Source organism: Macrotis lagotis, chromosome 4 (assembly GCF_037893015.1).
Source record: "Macrotis lagotis isolate mMagLag1 chromosome 4, bilby.v1.9.chrom.fasta, whole genome shotgun sequence".
Taxonomy (NCBI): Eukaryota; Metazoa; Chordata; class Mammalia; order Peramelemorphia; family Peramelidae; genus Macrotis; species Macrotis lagotis.
In genome coordinates, this window is record NC_133661.1 from 105,098,922 (window position 1) to 105,119,535 (window position 20,614).

General features: G+C 36.3%; 1 protein-coding gene and 1 long non-coding RNA gene across 5 annotated transcripts in view; both read right to left on the bottom strand.

Moving 5' to 3' along the window:
- MXI1 (MAX interactor 1, dimerization protein) overlaps window positions 1-20,614 on the bottom strand; it is a 106,054-nt gene that overhangs the window by 65,130 nt on the left and 20,310 nt on the right. For 3 of the 4 annotated variants that reach the window (XM_074233731.1, XM_074233734.1, XM_074233732.1), the window contains exon 2: window positions 15,568-15,700. In XM_074233731.1, the coding sequence (XP_074089832.1) occupies window positions 15,568-15,700 (133 nt within the window). Of the gene's footprint in view, window positions 1-15,567; window positions 15,701-16,940; window positions 17,279-20,614 lie in introns of those variants that run through there. The other variant, XM_074233733.1, reaches the window with a different exon arrangement.
- On the bottom strand, window positions 8,546-15,561 carry LOC141521300 (uncharacterized). The gene is made up of 2 exons (XR_012477888.1): window positions 13,112-15,561; window positions 8,546-8,827 (listed from the first exon to the last, which is right to left on the bottom strand). It is a non-coding gene; the product is annotated as an uncharacterized LOC141521300 (long non-coding RNA).

A 20,614-nucleotide genomic window follows, 5' to 3' on the forward strand; every position in this document is an offset into this window, starting at 1 on the left:
GAATTCAGTGACATTGGTCTCTTTACCTTATTTTTTTCCCCTGGCTGTTGCCCCTATCAGTGTACTTTCCCTCTCATCTCTGCCTCTTGGCTTCCCTAGCTTTCTTCAAGTCTTAGCTAAAATTCCACCTTCTTCAAGAAGTCCTCTTTAATATTATTATCTTCCCTCAGTGATTATACTCAACTTATAGTTATTCCTATGTATTAGATTAAGAGCTTCTTAAGAACAGGGTCTGTTTTTGACCTTTCTTTGTATCACTAGTGTTTAGCATTGTTAACATTGTACTAAGCATAAAGTAGGCACTTTATAAAAGTGCTGATCTAATGTATAGAATAAGGAAGGCTGTATGGAATAAGGAAGGTTGTATGGAAGAGGAGTTGCATATGCACTATGACTATAAAATTTTGAACAGAGATAAGGGAAGCCATTCCAAAAGGAGTAAAGTACATGAGTAAAAATCTAGGGCATGTTCCAGATAATGTTTATTTTAATTCTGATAACAGATACATTTTAGATACATCGTCTAAAAGCAATGCTGAGTATATGAATAAGAGCTTATCTAATGAATGGACAAAGAATTTTCCTAGAATCAGCCTTACAAAATTAAGCATGAGAAGAAAAGTACAATAAGTAAAACACACGCACATAAACACAGACACAAACAGACACACACTCTGAAGTGAACAGTAGAAAACTGCCATAGTGATAAAGGTGATTGAGGCATCTTTGTTTAATCATCTAACTGTTCAAAATAGTATTGGATATGGGAGAGGGGGAGAGAAAAGGGAGAAGATACTTAATTATGTGTAGAGAATAAAAATCAAAACAGTGATGACAATAAACCATTAATTTAAGTATCATACTTGAGCATGCTCAGAACCTAAGAATCAGACTGAGCTCTTTCCAATAATGTGTCTCTAAAATATTCAATTATACTAAATTCCCCATAAGGTTGAAATGTTTTGAATAATGCATCTGCTTGTCCTGTTTTATGATTGGACTGAAATATACCTCTGAGGACAAACACTAATGAACATTTATCCTTTTTTGCCACCATTCTTTTGAATGCTTAAAACCTTCCAAGGACATAAAAAGACATTTTCTATTATTTTTTTTATTGAGTCACATGTAACCTTTTTCACAAATAACATTCCTTTGAGAGAGAGGTATCCTTCTGTACTTCCTCTTTGAATAAAAGTTATCTCAATCAGATCTGTGACTTTTCATTGAATACAACATAGTTCTAATACATAAACTTGTAATTCTACAGGGTGCAATTTGGTGACATTCAAGGAAATGAAGCATAGAATTGAAATTGCATAAAATGCTCCACTTTGACTCAAGAATCACGCCAAGACTGGGAAAAACAAACCCACGGGAATCCCCTTCCAACATTTCAAAGCATAAGAAAATACCTCTTTCTTTGTTGAAATAATCAGCCCTTCCTCAATTTTGTGAAAATGTTTGTTTCACCTAGTCTCTCATCAGCCATGATTCCTCACATAAGTTCTCCTCTGATTTATACTTTAGTAGAACTCAGTTACACATTCCAGACAACCAAAAGCTCTTATATCCCAAATTCTGTACTTCAAAAACATATTTCAAAGGCTAGAGACAGAAAAAAATATCACCCAGATTAACAAGTTAATTTATTCTTATTGCTAAATAAAGGCAATTTTTAAAAAAGTAGTTCTAGGTAGTCACACAGTGACTTGTCCTAAAATGGTCAACTTCTCTTACATAGCCAATATTATTTCTGTTGAAAAAGATAAAAATGAAGGCATTCTATGACTACAGGCAAAATTTACATTATGCAATAAATATTGCTGAAAATTTATATGTAAATTGATTTACTATAAATTAAAATCATACTTTAAATGGAGTAGAAGTCCTATCTGAAGAAAGTGTGCTTAACAATCTAGTTCAGTCCTCAGAAGATCTAAGTTTCTAAGTTCAAATCTTTCTCCTGTCATTTAAATGTAAATTGATTTGGCGTAAATCAATTAAACTTTTTGAGCCTCAGTTTCCAGATCACTAAAATGGATCAGATGGTCTCTAATATCCAAGAAAGCTCTAAATCTATTATCCTATCATACTAAAAGCTCCTAATTTATATTTCATGAACAAAAATGTTCATATATTGGGTTTGTCTAATATACACCTTTTTAAATAAAAGAAGCAAAAATGTTGTTTAGATGATGCTAACACATGATTACACATAAAATAACTGTGCTCCCCACATGGTCAAATCATATTTTGACCAGTATTTTCTCTAGTTTGTTTTGACTCTTAAAAAAGGATCCCTAAGATCTTCAAATATAGTAAGAAATGCAGCTACTCTGATCTTATCTAACCTAAACAAAAGAGGTTGCCACTCTCCAATAATGAATTAACAGAGAAAATAAATTATTGCAAGAAAGTATGAAAAATCATATTTTAGAATCAATCAAGCTTCATCTAAAAGTATAGTAATTTATTAGAATACTATACAAAAATGAATAAAATTTAATTAAATCATTGAGAGTTCAAATATAGCACTGATAATCTTATCAACAGCAAAATCTGAAATTTAAAGATTCAAGGAGGACTAGCTCTGAGTAGGGCTTCAAAAAACACCACTTTGATAAAGAAAATCCCAATTCATCCATGAAAAAGCTTGACTGAGAAATTCAAGAACACTATTATCCTTAAACATCTCTTATAGGAAGATAAGAAATAAAACTAAATAATCAATCTAATTTTAAAATTCAGGACAGTCTATCAGGGATTAGCCTGGATAACTATGCAGATTAAGGGACACTGCTTAAGAGTGTTGTGGTTTAAAAGAATTTTAAGACTCATTTGCCTTAAAAATGTCTAAAATGGCATGACTATTTTGCTATTTTTTTTCCATGACTAAACATTTTAAATTTATATCAAGTAAGAGACAAGATGGAATAGGATTGCTTAAACAGGGTTAGTTTTAGTAAGGAATAATGGTACCTCATTGTTTGAGACAGGAATAGAAGAGATAATGACAAGACATAAGTGATATGAGATAAGAAAATGAAGAGGGAACTCAATTTTCTCAGCTATGAGGATGGGAGTAAATGGACCCTGGGAGATCTGAAAAGGGATGAAAAAAAGATTTGGAAGAGCTACTCTGGAGAGGGGAATAGTGAGTTGATAAGGGGAGTGTAGATTACCTAGATGCAGTGAAGACCCAGATGAGGTCATGTAACATAAATTTATAGTGGACCTAGTCAGAATGGTTTTGTGGTTTTTGCCATCTTTGTTCAGCAGCACATGGGTAGGAACAAAAATAATGGGAGTGATCAAAAGCTGAGATTTGGCAAACACAATCAGCCATGTGACAAGGGGACTAAGGGACTGGACATCAAAGAGAGTCTCAAGAGAAGAGAATGTAGAGCTGAACTGGTTTATCAAGGGGTCAAGATAGGGAAAAAGAAGAGGCTGGTTAGAACAGGAGAGATGGCCTGGGAGGAAATTGAGGGAGTTCAGGGCTAGAGTTCATGTTGTGGAAAGAGTAGCGTTTGGTGAAGAAGGGCAGGAAAAAAAGTAGAAAATCAATAAATTATGGTCAGAGAAGAAGGTTTTGAAATTCTTAGACATGGGGTTGTTGTATTTGTGGGTTGTAGCAAGTTCAAGTATGACCATCTTCATATGACACTAAGGTAGAATGGAGGAGGAGAACGTAAGAAGTGAGTAGGCCGAAGAACTGGTAGTTAAGTTAGGATATTTGAGGGAGAGTAATATTTATCTTGAAGTCCCCAGGTATGAAGTCCCCAGGAGAGGAGACAAAAATTGTGAGTCAGATATCAAACTCACTGAAAAAAGAAGTGGAGTGACCATATGGTTTATAGACAACAGTTTCCAAGATTTTGATTCGTAGAGATGAATTTCAAGAACCTTAAAGGAGGAGAGGTGAATATACAAGGTAAATTTTTTGGGGGGTAGGTACTAGTAGCTGGGAACATCTACAAAGATCTCATACAATTCATGCTGAGCTTAAATATTTTCCTACATCACTTGACTAGAATGTCACAAAACTCTTATGGCCCTTATAAAGTACCTTGCATACATGTAGGAGATCAAAAACAATGTGCTGAATGAATGATCAGTGGTAGAATTTATAGCAGTATCTGTAAAAGTATATACTCAAATACTATAGAATTGATCCTTTTTTTTGTTCTGTTAATGTATTCAGCTATATTCCTTAATACAGTTCTTAAATTACAGTATTTCATAAATTAAAGTATTTCACAAATCTCAAATGTCAAGGGGAAAACAATAACTATGTGGAACTATCTCCCATAGAGTTATACCATGAGTTAATATTTCTATCATAACAAATATGTAGGGGGCAGCTAGGTGGTGCAGTGGAAAGAGCACCGGCCCTGGAGTCAGGAGTACCTGAGTTCAAATCCAGCCTCAGACACTTAATTACCTAGCTGTGTGGCCTTGGGCAAGCCACTTTAACCTTTGCCTTGCAAAAAAAAAAAAAAAATATATATATATATATATATATATATATATATATATATATATATGTTTCCCTGTATATTAGATAATGGATTCCAACTCTGAATACAGAAGAAAGGCCAAAATCTTGATCTTTAATTTCTAAACTTGGTACTGAGAAAATAAAAGTGAGAAAGAGGGCAATAAAACATATTCTATATAAATAGCCCTGTTTTCCTCAAGATGCCTATAAAAAATAATCCTAAAAAATCTCTATTTTCTAAATTTTTGTAAAAGACAGGAATTATTCATCTTCATCATAATTCACTTTTCTATAGCACTTTAATATTTACAAAGTGCTTTCCTCATAGCAGTTCTTTGAAGTAGCTAATGCACATAAAATTATTTTTACAGAGATGCTTGTGACTTACCCAAAGCTATAAAACTAGAAAATGGCAGAACAGAGACTTGAACCCATGCCTCAGAATCAAATAATCTACCATTAAGATCATGGGATAGCTTCTGTTTCCCCTTCCAGCCATTAATGTTGTCATGAACCCCTTAGGCAGTCTGGTGAAGCCTATGGATAACTTCTCAGAATAGTTTATAAAGTAAAATACAAAGGAAACGAATTCTCCTGAAATCCAGTTATCAGATTAAAATTCAAATATTTATGGATAGTTAAAATACTCCTGGATAGAGGCAGCTAGGTGGCAAAGCAGATAGAGCACTGTGACCTGAATTCAAATGTGGATTCAGATACTAGATACTTACTAGACTTGGGTAAGTCACTTAACAATACTGCCTTGTTAAAAAAAAAACAAAGAAAGAAATCCCATATTAAGTGGAGGTAAGAAATACATTACATGATACTGTATCATTTTTTTTGTTTTGTTTGTTTGTTTGTTTTTAGGATTTTGCAAGGCAAATGGGGTTAAGTGGCTTGCCTAAGGCCACACAGCTAAGTAATTATTAAGTGTCTGAGGCTGGATTTGAACTCAGGTACCCCTGACTCCAGGGCCAGTGCTCTATCCACTGCGCCACCCAGCTGTCCCTGATACTTTATCATATTAAGCAACAATTTATATAATTAATTTCTCCCTTGCTCTTTTAAATGATATTTGTTATTAATTAAACAAACCTGTCTCGTCATTCCACGGTAATGACACAATTGAGAAGCAGCATTATCCATCCATTTTATTTCATGTGCTCCATCTTTTGTTCTCTTATGTATATATTTTGCATGTTCTGATTTAGTCCTATTATTTCTAAACTCCCTAGATGTATGCCACAAAGCAGCACTGTTTATGAACAAAAACAAAAATAGAAACCTCCTCAATCATATATTCCTTTTAATACTAATTAAGAGTTACTATAACTTTATTCTAAACTCAATATGAAAAGACAAGCTTCTTCATATTTTCTCCTAGTCAAAAATGAATGCTTGGGGCAGCTAGGTGGCAAACAAACAAACAAAAAAAAATGAATGCTGAAGTAAGCATGTCCTGTTAATTGAAATAGGAATTAAAAAACCCAACTCCATCATTTAAAAAAAAACTTTAAACTAACAATGCTATTAGAAATATTTTCAGATTTCAGTTTTGACCATGTTGTTACCCACCCTTCTGAATAATGAACTACACATCTCTCTCTCTCTCTCTCTCTCTCTCTCTCTCTCTCTCTCTCTCTCTCTCTCTCTCTCTCTCTCTCTCTCTCTCTCTCTCTCTCTGTCTCTCTTTCCTTTCAAGTATTTTCCATAATTTCTTTTCCAAACTTGTGATTTCATTCCTGTTGGGAACTCCAGGTGAAGCACTTTCTATCAGTGAAGAGTTAACAAGGGGTTCTGTAAATCATTGTTTTCCACAATTGCATAGGGCCCTGAAGAGATTGGTGATCTGTCCAGGGTCAAATAGCAATGTTTAGTTGAGGTGAAACTAGAACCCAGGTTTTCCTGAATCCCAGGATGAAAGATAAAATAAGAACATGTTTTTCTCTTTTACAAAATATTTTAAGGAAAAGAAAGGGAAAAACCATTATACCTTTTCTGCAGTAGTTTATGTAATAACATTCATTATGTAAGTTATCCCCAAGTATTTCATGTGACCATGTTCCATTGCCTTGCCATCATGTTTACTTTTTTTTTTAGTTTTGCTTTTTTGCAAGGTTATGCGACTTGTCCAAGATCACACAGCTAGGTAATTATTAAGTGTCTGAGGCTGGATTTGATCCTAGGTTCTCCTGACTTCAGGCCAGTGCTCTATCCACTGCGCTACCTAGCTGCCCCCTAAGTTTACATATTTTCTTCAGACAATAATTCTACTAGGGAAATTTTTCATTAAATACAGTGCTGCTGAACTTTTAATTCCAATATGAAACACTTGATGAAAAATCAAGGTATGCTTTACTATAAAAGGAATTCATATAATTCTGAAAGGACTGCCACTTGAATCAAGTTTCATTGTATATGTGTCTCTCATTCCTTTTACTTTAATATTTTGAGTTTCCCATATAAATGTATTCTACTGAAAGTCTGATCCACTAAAATGTGAAAAATTCTCATCAAAAGCAATGCTGATACTATTTAGGGTCTTAATTGTTACTAATTTTTAATATTTTCCAAGAAATTAGAGAATTCTCTATTAAATTCACTTAGACTTTGGCAACATATATTTCTTCAACAAAGAAACCAATTAATAAATTTATAGGGTATAATATACATAAAGTATAAAATAAGAATTTCAATCACTTCCCAACAAAAAAGCAAACAACCTCTCTTTAGAAGGAAAGGTACTTTAACCTTTACCCTTCCCAAAAGTACATACAAAAAGAGATGAGGGTCTAAAACTAACAACACGGCAATTAATATAATTACTCTCCCCAAAATGAAGGACTGAAACATCTCTCTCTCCATTAAAACAACTGCAATCTCAAGAAATCTGAAATTATAGCTTTATAAGCAACAGAAAAATTTTTTAAAAGAAGGCCACAATCTTAACAACTAAAATTGAAATATGCCATTGTCATTAAGGTTCAAAGCCCAGAGAATAAACATCAGCTCCAAAAGCTATTTAGGAGAAATAATGTGCTAGTTCCAATGCTGTCCCCAACTTGAAGATTTGAAGAGCATACTTTCGAGAACCTGACTGTGTCCCAAAGACTTACTATTACTACTGAGTGCAGATAGACTTATTTCTTTGCCAAACACACATTTGAATGTCATTTTATTCTTGTGGCAGGTTTGGCCATAATATTTGAAGCATGGCTTTTAGTCTGATTATCATATCAAACCTGTCTAGGAACCCCCTAGACATCATAGATTTAGAACCCAGAAAGATCATTTTAGAAATGGGGAAACTGAGGACTAGAGAGGTCAAGTGGCTTACTCAAGTCACATACATAGATAGTATAGGCCAAAATCAGAGTTCTGAATCCAGGTCTTCTGATATCTAATCTGGTCCATTTTCATACTATTTGGTGCTCATTCCTTCCCAAATGCCTCCTTTTTTAACATTCCTTAGGAAACCAACTGATGATAATGTTTGTCCTTCATTCTTAAAGAAGACCATGACCATCAGGGAGGTGATGCCATGACAAGAACATGAATTGAATTTGAGTGAGGGGGTGCTGTGCTAAGATACCAACCAGCCTCACTTTCTCCTCCACAGTCATCTGGGTCCAGTGACCAGATTTGAATAATCAGGACAACTAGAGATGGCCCTGAATGTGAGGCAATCAGGGTGAAGTAACTTGCTCAAGGTAACACACAGCTAGTAAGTGTCATGTGTCTGAGGTCAAATTCGAACTCCTATCCTCCTGACTCCCAGAGAGTGCTCTAGCCTGCCCTCAGAAACCAATTGATAGAAAATGTCTTCTGGCCTAAAAGTTCTGTCTTACTCCTTTGGATCTTCCCATAGTGCTCAGCACACAAGAAACAGTCAATGCATTTCTGGGGACAGATTACTCATGGTCTCAATCTGGAGGGCATGTAATAAGACCTGGTTGGTAGCAAGGAGGATTTCCTAGAACCTAAGGATTTTGTTAGTAAAATTAGATTAAAAGGATGAAACAACATATCACAATTAGACAAGCTTGGAGAAAGACTTTATTCTTAATAGATGACTACTACAGCCAGATTCTTAATAGCTATGACATCTTAGCATGGGGTATTAATTTAGGGAAGAATCCACATTGCATTATCCAGGATTAGAATAGCTAAGTGGAGCATATTTTAAGGAAATAATAATCTGCATTACACCCTGCCTCATACCCTGGCTGTTAGGAAGATTCAAAATGGTTATGCTATTGAATTATAATATTCTTTGAATGTTATTTGTTTTCTCCCCTTCATACTTCTTTGAAGATTGTCCTGAAAGAAATTGAAAAAAACTTGACATTAAAACAGTGCAGAGCAGCTAGGTGGCACAATGGCTAGTCCCAGATCTGGGGTCAGGAAAATCTGAGTTCAAATTCAGCCTGAGAACTTACTAATTGTGTGATGCTGGGCAAGTTACTTAGCCCTGTATGCCTTGGTTTCTTATCTGTAAAATGAGCTAGAGAAGGAAATAGCAAATCATTTCAGTATCTCTTCCAAGAAACCCCAGGTGGGGTCACAAAGAATTGGACACAACTGTAATGACTGAACAATAAATATGAGCATAAATGTATAAAATAACATTGTTGAAAATCAAGAAAGAGAGAAAGGAAGAGAGTCACAATCTCTCTGTTAAAGATAAACTATCAATCTAGCATTAGAAACCTACAATCTGTCTCCTTTTCAGGCATCTCCAGACAAATAGATCTATTTGGTGCTTCCAAAGTGTGTCCTATTCCCATACCACACCTCTGCAGAGTTTGTTTCCCATCCTTTCTTCACTTCTACATCTTAGAATCTTGAACTTCGTTCAAGACTCATCTCAGGTGCTGTCTCCTATAGAAAGCCCTTCCTGATCTCCCTAGTTACTAGCACTTTCTTTCCTGACAAATGATTTCTCACAAACTTCTCTCTGTAGATATAGTCCAGTGGATAGAGTGCTGCACTTGAAGTCAGTTAGACTTGGGTTCAGTCCTCCCATAGATGGAGCTGTGGTGATGGGGACTAGTAATTTAACCCACTGTCTGCTGAGACATATGTAGGTGTCCTTCATATGTAAAATGAGGATTAAAATAATATCTTCTTCACAAGTTTGTTGTGAAGAAAAGGAGATAACATATAAAGTTTTTTGTAAACCTTCAGGCACTATATAAACACAAGTATTTCTATAGGGTAGCTCCCCCATCTAATCGAAGACCCTCTTGGGCAGGAACTACTTGACTATTTCAAATCTATTTCAGAACCTAAGTGATAGTCACTTAAGTGCCAGTTGTAAAGGATCTCTTAGATGTGAACATTCCCTTCACAGTGTGGATCACAACCCATTCACAAACCTTATCTGATGTGACTCTTGTTCATGTTTTCTAATAAGCTGTCTAAGGAACTCACCAAAAGTAGGAGAGTTTATGCCTTTCATTATTACATAGATACCAAAACTCTACATAAGCCAATCTATACAAAACATTAAAGGTTTGCTCTAGTCACAGTAAAAGTCAATTGATATTTTATGCCAATTAATAGAGATTAAGAAAAATAATGGTTAGAAAGAAGCAGTATTTGAATTATTAAGAATATTTGTATATACTTCTATATCCCAGTTGCTTTCCTCACTTTGAATGATTGAAAATGGAAGACTTTACAAATATTTCCTCTTTTCTGCTTTAAGTGAACAGTACTGTGGTGTATCAGATTAAAGTCTAGACTCGAAGTCAGCAAGATCAGGGGGCAAGTCCTGCCTCGGTAACTTGGTAGCTGGGAGGCCCCAGACAAGTCACTTTACCCTCTCTGAGACTTAGTTTTCTTGTCTGTAAACTTTTACTTTTGCTTTTATATATAAAATGTGACACAAATCTACAATAATATAAATTTTCTTTAAATTTCACTCCCAAAAAGTCAATATCATACTAGTGAGTTACACTTTTCTTAGTTTCACTTTTCTGCACTAGTTTAGTTCTTTTGCAAATTAATATAAATCAGAGGCTATTAAAATAAAACATATCTTCTATGAAAATAACAATAAAATTGCCTTTAAATTCAACAATTAGCTGACAAGTAGGAGGATTCTTAAAGGACCCTTAAATGCAAACTAACATGATTTGATAGCTCCTAAAAATATGTTTGCCTATCAAATATTGTGGGTCAGGTCTGACAAAATTGGATTTACTAGAGATAATGAAATATCCTTGCCTAGTTTACAAAAACTGAACAAGTATGTGATGGGGGAGGCAGGGTTTAACATTAGTTCATAGAAAAAACACTTGGGAAGGGTTTTTATTAATCAAATACATGCATCAACAATGTAACACAACTGTTAAGAAAGCTAATACAATCTTAGACAATCATAATAAACATATAAATATATAATAACGAAGATCAAAATTACAACAAATACTTGGTTGGGCAGTCTACAACTGGACTATTGTATTGAAATTCAAGACATTGCATTTTTTAAAGGAATACTAACAAAACCTGGAGTCTATACAGAGAAAGGCAACTGGGATAGTTAAGGGATTCAAAACTGTGCCATGTGAGGAATTGTTGAAAGAACCAGGAATATTTAACCTGGAGAAGGAAATACTAAAAAGTGCATAAAAAGCTGCGTTCAAATATATGAAAGGTTAACATGTTGGAAAAAGAAAAAAAGATTAAACTTTTGGAAATTACAACATCAGATTTTGGTTTCATATAAGAAAAAAAGCTTTCTAACAATTAAAGCATTCAAAAAATGGAATGTAATCCTTGTCACTAGAATAGATTATTACAAAGGATATTCCTCTATTTGATAGTAGATTGGAATAGATGACCTTGAGGTTTCTTGGAACTCTGATTTAATCTACATTTTTCAATCTGGGTTTCTCATCACTGCAATTTAACATCAAAATTTTCTTAATGGGCACTCTACTTCCAAAAGTCTGGAATTTTAAGTGATTGGTAGAGAGGTCAGCTTATTCTTAGTGCTTCTTTTAACCAATGTATTTTTTCAATACAACTTTCTCAATAATTTGAGGCTATAACCTGAAGCTCACTTTACAGGATTCTTCTGTATTATGCATTGTTCAATTGAACAAGCATTTATTAAGTGCAAGGCACTATTTTAAGTGCTAGAAATACAAAGAATAAAATTGAAAGCACCCTTGCCCTTCATAGCCTAAAAGTCTATTAATAATAGTAGGAAATTTTTCTTCCATTTCTTCCTTCCTAAAGGAAAATTACTATACATTTAGTCTGGATGGTCTGGTTTGTGTAAGAGCAGTCATTCCCCTCAAGTATTAGTAACAGCAAAAACAGCAATGAAATACAAATTCCAAAGACTTGGACTAAAACCAATAGTAAAAATACAGTGGTTCCCCATACAATCCATAGGACTAGTACCTTTATAAATCTAAAAATGTGGTGTCAATGTGAATCACTATTATTATAGCTATCAGGAATTCCCAGAAGAGAGAAAAACTCCTCAGTCAAAAATTCAGGCTGAGCAAAATGTTCAAAGTAAATAATAATGGACTGTTCAGACTTTTCCAGTATTTACTAGGAAGTAAGTTATAACAGCATGTTTTTATTAAAACCCCTTAATATCAGGTAGAACATATCAAAATTAGATAGTAATGGAAATACCAAATATGAACTTACTACTATAATTCCACAGCTCTGACATAAATTGTATAAATTATATCTTCTAAATTATCAATAAGTTAGAGAATCATCTATTTGTAGAGCTGAAAGATTTCCTAAAAATCATTATAAAAACTTTCATCTTATAAATCAGTAAACTGAGGCCACAGAGAGATGCAATTAATGGTATTACTGGTCTCAATTTAACAACTACACTGGACTCCTATGCAACTTCCTTGGTCTTCCTAGTTATTAGTTATCTCCCTTTCTTCAAATCATTTTCCCCTTACTTCTCTGTATAAATGTTGTATCCTCTTTAATAGAATAAAAGCTTTTTGTTTACAAGCACTGCAGTTCATTTGTGTCTGGCACATAGTAAGCATTTAATAAATACAGAATTTATTAATAGAATCAATTAACAGACTAAAAAAGAGACTATGTCTGTAACTCCCAGTTTGTTAATCTTTTCATTATCCAGGGGTTTTGTGTCATTGTTATTTTAAAATATTCTGATCACTATAGTTCAGTGGAATTGATTCTTTTGTAACCTGTTTTATTTTATGCATTTTAAAAATGTGATTCTGAAAGGGATCTATATTGATGTGGTCTGAACTAAGCATACTATTTTTCATTTTTTTCTGGTTTGAGTCATTTTGCACAAAATGAAAATGCTTTATATGATTGCCCATGTACAACCTATATATTTTTTTGCTTATGGTTTCAGGAAAGGGGGAAAGTATGGAAAGAAGAGATAGAATTTAGAATTCAAAACAAAATTAAAAAAACTAACAAATGTTGAAAATTGTTTTTACATGGAATTAGAGGGAAAATATATTTTTTTAAAAAGGGATAGAATTCGGGGTGGTTAAGTGGTGCAGTGGATAGAGCACCGGCCCTGGAGTTAGGAGTACCTTAGTTTAAATCCGGCCTCAGACACTTAATAATTACCTAGCTGTGTGGCCTTGGCCAGGCCACTTAACCCCATTTGCCTTGCAAAAACCTAAAAAAAATTAAAATTAAAATTAATAAAAAAGGGATAGAATTCATCTGAAGAATCTATAACACAAAAATGGTGAAGAACTCCTAAATTATACCTAAACTATATAACACAATATAAAAAATATTTTAAATCCTTGAAAGAAACATGCAAGGATTTAAATATCTTGACTAGAGAAAAGTGGTAAAAATAATGTTGTTTCTATAATAATAATGGCTAACATTTTCCAAAAAGCACATTAAAGTTTGCAAGCCCTTTACAGATGAGGAAAATGAGACAGAGGTTAGATGACATGCCCGGGCTCATACAGCTAGAAAATGTTTGAGGTCACATTTCAACTCAGGTCTTCCAGACTCCAAATAAATTCTCATTTCAGTCCTGACATAATGTGATAAGCATAACTTTGCCACTGGCAATTAAATTCACAAAGACATCAGATGAGTTCATTCCTACTCCTATTTTTTTCTTATTTTGAAAGTATTAATTTTACAGAAATAATATATGTATATCATATCAGATTATTAAAGAAAGAACCTCAGTTTTCATGGAGTATTCAATACTATACAAAGGCTCTCATGGAATCTGATTCAAATTTTCAGACTAAAGGGAACATGAAAAGCAACAAAGGAAATTTCCCCAATCCATATGTCTAAAAGAGAAGCAAGATCCAGGGTCATCACCAAGGTGGTTAAATATTCTTGCAAAAACACACTGTATTTCTCATCAGAAAAAAAAAGCAAGTTAAAATAAATAATACAGTAGCCATAAATGAGAAAAGGAATCACAAAAAAGACAACATGTAGTTTGAGAGCAATGTGTTGTAGGAGAGAAAAGTGTAGATTTTTCCTTGACTATATCTATATTATATAGTTAGTTTACAATCCCATTTTTCCTTAGCAAGGCATATCTACACCTATGTACACATATATACATATATACATACATATGACTGATTTTTTTAAACATCAGTAAGAAGAAATTACCTAGGGGCAGCTAGGTGGTACAAGGGCTAGAGCATCAGACCTGGAGTCAGGAGGACCTAAGTTCAAAGCCAGCCTCAGACACTTAATAATTGCCTAGCTGTGTGACCTTGGGCAAGGAACTTAACCGCATTGCCTTAAATAAATATTTTTTTTTTTAGGTTTTTGCAAGGCAAATGGGTTAAATGGCTTGCCCAAGGCCACACAGCTAGGTAATTATTAAGTGTCTGAGACTGGATTTGAACCCAGGCCCTCCTGACTCCAGGGCTGGTGCTTTATCCACTGCACCACCTAGCTGTCCCAAATAAATAAAATTTTAAAAAAATAAGGAATTACCTCTTTTTTCCCTTAAAAGCTAACTACTGACCAACCGTGAAGCTAGGGATGGTTTTGCGCTGTCATATCTGAATGCCTCATATTATTCTGATAATACTTTAGGAGTCAGTGATGAAATCTTACTCAGTTCTTCTCTTATCAATGGATAGGGGAGAGAGAGAGAGAGAGCGAGAGCGAGTGAGAGAGAGAGAGAGAGAATGAGACTGTATGTGTATCTGTGTGTGTGTGTGTGTGTGTGTGTGTGTGCGCGCGCATGTGTGTGTATACACATAAGAGGGGAAAGGGAACAGAGAATCTTAGAAAAAGGAAAAATAAAGAAAGAGACTGCCAAGGTGAATACTTAAAAATCATTGGTTCCAGGGAACAAAAATCTGAAGAGTCAGACTCTGCCAAAAAGTTTTCAAAAATGGAAGCCAACTATGTCTGAGTACATCCAGATAGGCATTTGCGAGGGATTTGTTCCGCTTGAAAGACAAGCAGCTCCTTTCAAAGTTTTTTTAATGTTTTAAGGGTCTCCTGTCTTTGTTGCAACACAATCCAATTTTGTTTATTATTAAATAAGAAACTGCCTTTTCACAACATGCTCTTCCCACTTCCATTTCCTATCCCTTCCACCCCAATTAACCTAGTTCTTGTTTCTACCTACATATTTTCTTATTACTTGACAACAACACATTTTTCAGTTTTCTATCTTGCAAGGGATATTTTTGCTTTTTTTGTACTTTTACTTCGGAAAACTAGAATGAATGAGTGTGAGATACAAGAGTTCTGCTTGCAGTGTGCATGTACTTATACATATGCTAACTCTTGACTTATTTTCTTAGGTCTGTAACCTCTCTTTTAATAATTCCAGCAAAAATTCCTAAGGTCCCTTCCACTATTTCCGTTACCCTGTATCCTCATTAAGCTACAGTATGGGTTTTCTGTTTCTAACTGCTTTTTTTCCCTTAGAGGACCAAACCTTCCAACTTTGGCTTCCCTCAATATTTTGGTAGGCTTGATATCAGAATAGAACTGAATTCAGAGGATATGATATTGTTGCCTCAGTTTGGCCTCTTTAGCTCCTTTTTCCAGGCTTGTCAGACTAATACCTGTTGGCAGTGCTGGTATTGCTGCTCCCACTGTTGTGTTTCTGGGCCCGGCTCAGTCTCCGTGGTGGCTTTGAGTGTTGCATTCGAGGACTTGGCACAGAAGGGAAGGTTGAGGCATAGCCATGTTCACACTCTGCACAAGACAGAAGATAAAATCGTAAAGAGAAGTGCACTTGAATCCATAGTACCAAGAGCCAACTTCCTGGCAACAGGCTGTTGAAGCAGAAAAAAAAATGGAAATGACATTCCAACTCATACTAGAATAGTACATAAAGAAATTGTGATGTATACTCTTATATGAGGATTCTCACTCATATGGAAATAGTACATAAAGAAATTGCAATGTATACACTTATTATATGAGAAGGTTTCTCCCTCATATGGGAATAGTACATAAGGAAATTGCCATGCACACTCTTATATGAAAAGATTCTCCCTCTTATGGGAACAGTACATAAAAAAATTGCCATATACACTCTTATTATATGAGGTTTTTCACTCATACAGGAATAGTACATAAAGAAATTGCCATGCACACTCTTTATTATATGAGAAGGATTCTCAGATCTAGGACAATGTTGGACACATAGTAGGCATTTAAAACAAGATTGTTCAGTTGAATAATTTCATTTCGTATCATTTAGCACATGTCTCCCTCTTTACCGACAGTCCTACCACGTCCTTTACCCCTTGCCACTAAAGGTTCCATTTTTCTCCCTCATAACCTTAATTCTCCTTGATTTTCAAGAACCCCCCCAAACTCCTAGGAATTCTATTTTTTGTTCCTCCCCCGCCATTCTTTTCCAAACATTCATCCCCCAATAAATCCATTAACCACCAGTTACTATAGGAAAGACACTGTATCAGATATTAAAGAGGAAAAAAAAAACCAAGACAGGCTCTTTCGCTTTACTCTTCTCCTCCATCCGATGTTTCCTCTCCCCCCCATCCGAGGATCTCTTTCCCATTTTTCCACTCCTCCCTTTCCATCTCTGCTTCTTCCCCCCTCCATTCAACCCTCTCTGCCCACCCACGGGGTCTTCAATGTCCCCTCCCTCCGCGGCCCCATCCCGGGGTCTCTGTTCCACTTCTTCCAGGGTCCCGTATGCCAGGTCGGGTCCTGTATGCCACGTCGGGTCCCGTATGCCAGGCCGGGTCCCGTATGCCAGGTCGGGTCCTGTATGCCAGGTCGGGTCTCGTATGCCAGGTCGGGTCCCGTATGCCAGGTCGGGTCCCCTTTGCGGGCTGTGCGCCTCCAGGGCTCCCCGGTGCCCCAGCCTCCTCCTCCTCCCACTGTCCCCCCACCCGCTCCCCCTCCCAGCCGCCCCCGGCCCCTGCCCCAGTCCCAGGACCCCCTCCCCGGTGACCGTTACCTCTCTCCCTGCGCTCCAGAAACTCGGCGGCCTCTAGCAAGCGCTGCACGTTGATCATCCGCACCCGCTCCATGGGCTCGGCCGGGGGCAGCCAGAGCCGGGGGGGACCCGCCTGCTCTCCCCGGCCCCGCTACCCTCCGCCGCGGGGCATGCGAGGGGCGGCGGGGATGCCCGAGCGCCCCCGGCCCCTGCCCCGCCTGCGGCCCCCCGCCCCGCTCCGGGCCAACCCCGGGGCTGTCAGGCACAGTTTGTTTACCTCCCGGGCCGGAGCACGGGCGGAGGGGGGAGGGGACACGGCCCGGGGCCCGCCCCCTCCCCGCCTCCTCCCGTTGCCCTGGGTAATGTAGTCTCCCCTGGGCCCGCGGCCGAGGCGGACGTCGGGAAACAGCGTTCTGCCGTGGCCCCTGGGAAATGTAGTCCTGCCTGGCCGCCCGACCTGCGCCCCGGGGCCGCGGGCTCAGCAGTGCTGCGCAGACCTCCGCACCTCCCTTTCAGGTCTCCCCAGTTGGATGTAATTCTTAGCTCCTCTTTTCCATACATGCTCCACAGAGAATCTACCCAAACATGCTACAAATTTTCTTCTGTTTTGGTTTTTTTTTTTTACATTTTACCCATGTTTGGGAAAAAACTTGTAATAATAATAATAGTGTTTGTTTTTTACATATTGCATATTTCCTCCCACAAAGTCGACTTTTTGCTACTTCCTAAAGAGGAGATGATTCTGGGTTTTCAAAGATTGTGTCCACAGAGAGCAAATCCTGGTAAGAAATCGACCATTCCGGGAAGGCTTCCAGCATCAAACTCTGACTATCGTCCAAACTACCTTAGCTTAGGGCAGTAAGGGGAAACTTTTCACCAGTTCAGTCAGGTTTAAAAAAAAAGATTCTCAGATCTATTCAGACCCCCCTTCTGCTTTTAGAGTGATGATGGCAATGTGGCAGTGAGGGGAGCAGAGCATGCTAAGAATCATACCATTTTTTTTAAGTTTTTTTGCAAGGCAATGGAGGTTAAGTGGCTCCCCCAAGGCCACACAGCTGGGTAATTATTAAGTGTCTGAGACCGGATTTGAATCCAGGTACTCCCGACTCCAAGGTTGGTGCTTTATCCACTATGCCACCTAGCCGCCCCAGAATCATACCATTTTAAGGTCAAATCTATAAAATTAACTCAGTTGTTGGTAACTTCAATGTGAAATCCTTCTCTAGTGACCAACAAGTTGATTCAGTACCACCATAACAACCAAATAATGGCAATGTTGACAATCTTCCTATAAATAAAACCAGAAGACAAAAAGAAAGTACATTTAAATAGAAAGAAAGAATAAAGGAGTTAGTAGATTTGGGTTTATTGAGCATCACAGGGAAAGAAGAAATATTTGTTCCATACTGTAATGCTCATGATAAGTATTTTCAAGAAGATCACCCTGAAGATAATTGCAGTAATAACATCAATTACAGAAGATGAGGGTATATAAAATTGACAACATTGAGTCAATCTCTATTTGGTGATGTCATCATAAAGGTGGAATGTAACATTAAGGGAAAGGTCTTTTTTTCCCCTTGCAAATGGTAGGCACCTAACAAATGCTAGTGAATTGTCTCAGAAAGGAAAAGGTGGCATATGAAAAGAGAATTTTTTTTTGAAAAATCGTTTAGGAATAAGACACATCATTGAAACATCAAATATAGACTACATAGAAGTCTTATGCCTATAATGAAAATTTTGAGATATTGGAAATGTTAGGCATGGTGAGCACAAAATATAGTCATTAAATATGAAATTGATTTTACCAAACAGGAAAGGACTGCTAACTGCTGTGAGAGTCATTTTCTAAATCACCTGATTAGACTTTTAGCATGTTGGAGAACAAAATACCAAACCAAAAAAACTAGAAGAGGATAATAGTATGCAATTCACATGACTGAAACTTGAGCTTTTGAAGCCATTGATACCAAAAAAATGGATAATAGATAAAAACAGATATCCTCATTGTTTTACCATTTCCCGAGAAAGTTTAATCAAATATGACAAATTATCATAATATCGACACAGAAACCAAAGGCAATGATGATTTAAAGAATAAAGTCTTACAGTTGAGGATAGGGGAAGATTATGAGGAGTATCACCACAAAGGGTGACAACTGAAAAAAAAGTCTATAGAAAACTTTGGAAAAGACATCTTAAAGTAATTTAATTGCTGAAACAAGGAGGTCAAGTTTCAGGTGAAAAAAATAAAAACAATTTTTTATAAAAATTATTTTCATTAATGATGGTGGAGTCACAACATTTGGTTTCCAACATTACAGATTCACTATCTGTATAAGGCAAAAAATGAATGGATGAAAAAGCATTTATAAAACATTAGCTGAGGATGCAAAGACAAAAGTGAGACAGTCTCTGCCATAAAGGAACTTACATTCTAATGGGAAGATAATAAATATGGGGGAATACAAAGTTCAAGACCAAACACCTGGAAGATCTGAGTTCAAATTCTGCCTCAGACACTAGCTTTGTGACCTTGGAAAAGTCACTTAACCTCTGCCTCAGTTTCCTCAACTTAAAATGGGATAATACCCACCTCCCAGGGCTGTTAGAATAAATGAGGTAGTAAAGTGAATTGCAAATTTAAGTGCTATACAAATGTTAGCCATTTTTGCCTGGAAAATCATACGATTGGTGGAGCCATAGAGTCTATTGTTATTCTCTTTCCAGAATGATAATATAAATTTTGCTACTATTTACAGAAAAAAAGTGAAAAGTAGGAGGATGGGGTGGGGGTGGGGGTAGAAATATGCAAATGATTTTAAAGACAGGATGAGAAAAGATTAAATAAAAAGTAATTCATTGTGTCAGATGTAACACAATCTTGAGGGTGTTGAGGGATTATTAATATGAAAGAGGGGAAAGGATGAGAAAAAATCTTGATCTTATTGTTAGTAAAAATAGGTAAATTTTTGGTTAATAACTATTGACCTATATACTACTTTTTATTTTATTGATGTGTTTTGTTTTTACATTACATATATTTCTGGATTACCCCTGCTCTGTGACTGATGTCTTGCAACAAAGTAAGAATTAAGCAAAAATAATGACAGAGTGGCCCCATCTGAAACTGCACGCAATATTTGAACATCTGTAAAGACCCCATCTATTTTATTTTATTATTATTATTTTTTAGGGCCACACAGCTAGGTGATTATTAAATGTCTGAGACCAGATTTGAACCCAGGTACTCCTGACTCCAAGGCAGGTGCTTTATCCACTATGCCACCTAGCGGCCCCAACCCCATTTATTTTAAATTGCTTTTTAAATTAATTGAAATCATGTTCTCTCTCCTACTCTCTAATTCCATTGAAAAAAAGAGAACAAATTCTCTAATTGGCTCTCTACAAAAATGTTTCATTCTGCACCCTAAATCTATCTTTTTCTGGTCAGGAGGTAGGTAGTATGTTTCATCACTGGTTTTCTGGAATCATAAATGGACATTATAATGATCATATTTCTTAAAACTATCAAAGGTTTTGTGGTGTCATTTACTATACTTCTGCAAAATTTTTATGAAAATGATCTCCATATGCAACAATAAAAATCTATGATGCAAGAATGGGAAGGGACCAGGCTTTTTCAAACATTATTCTTTAGTAGACTACAAGTTTCAAGTCACAGAGCTGAA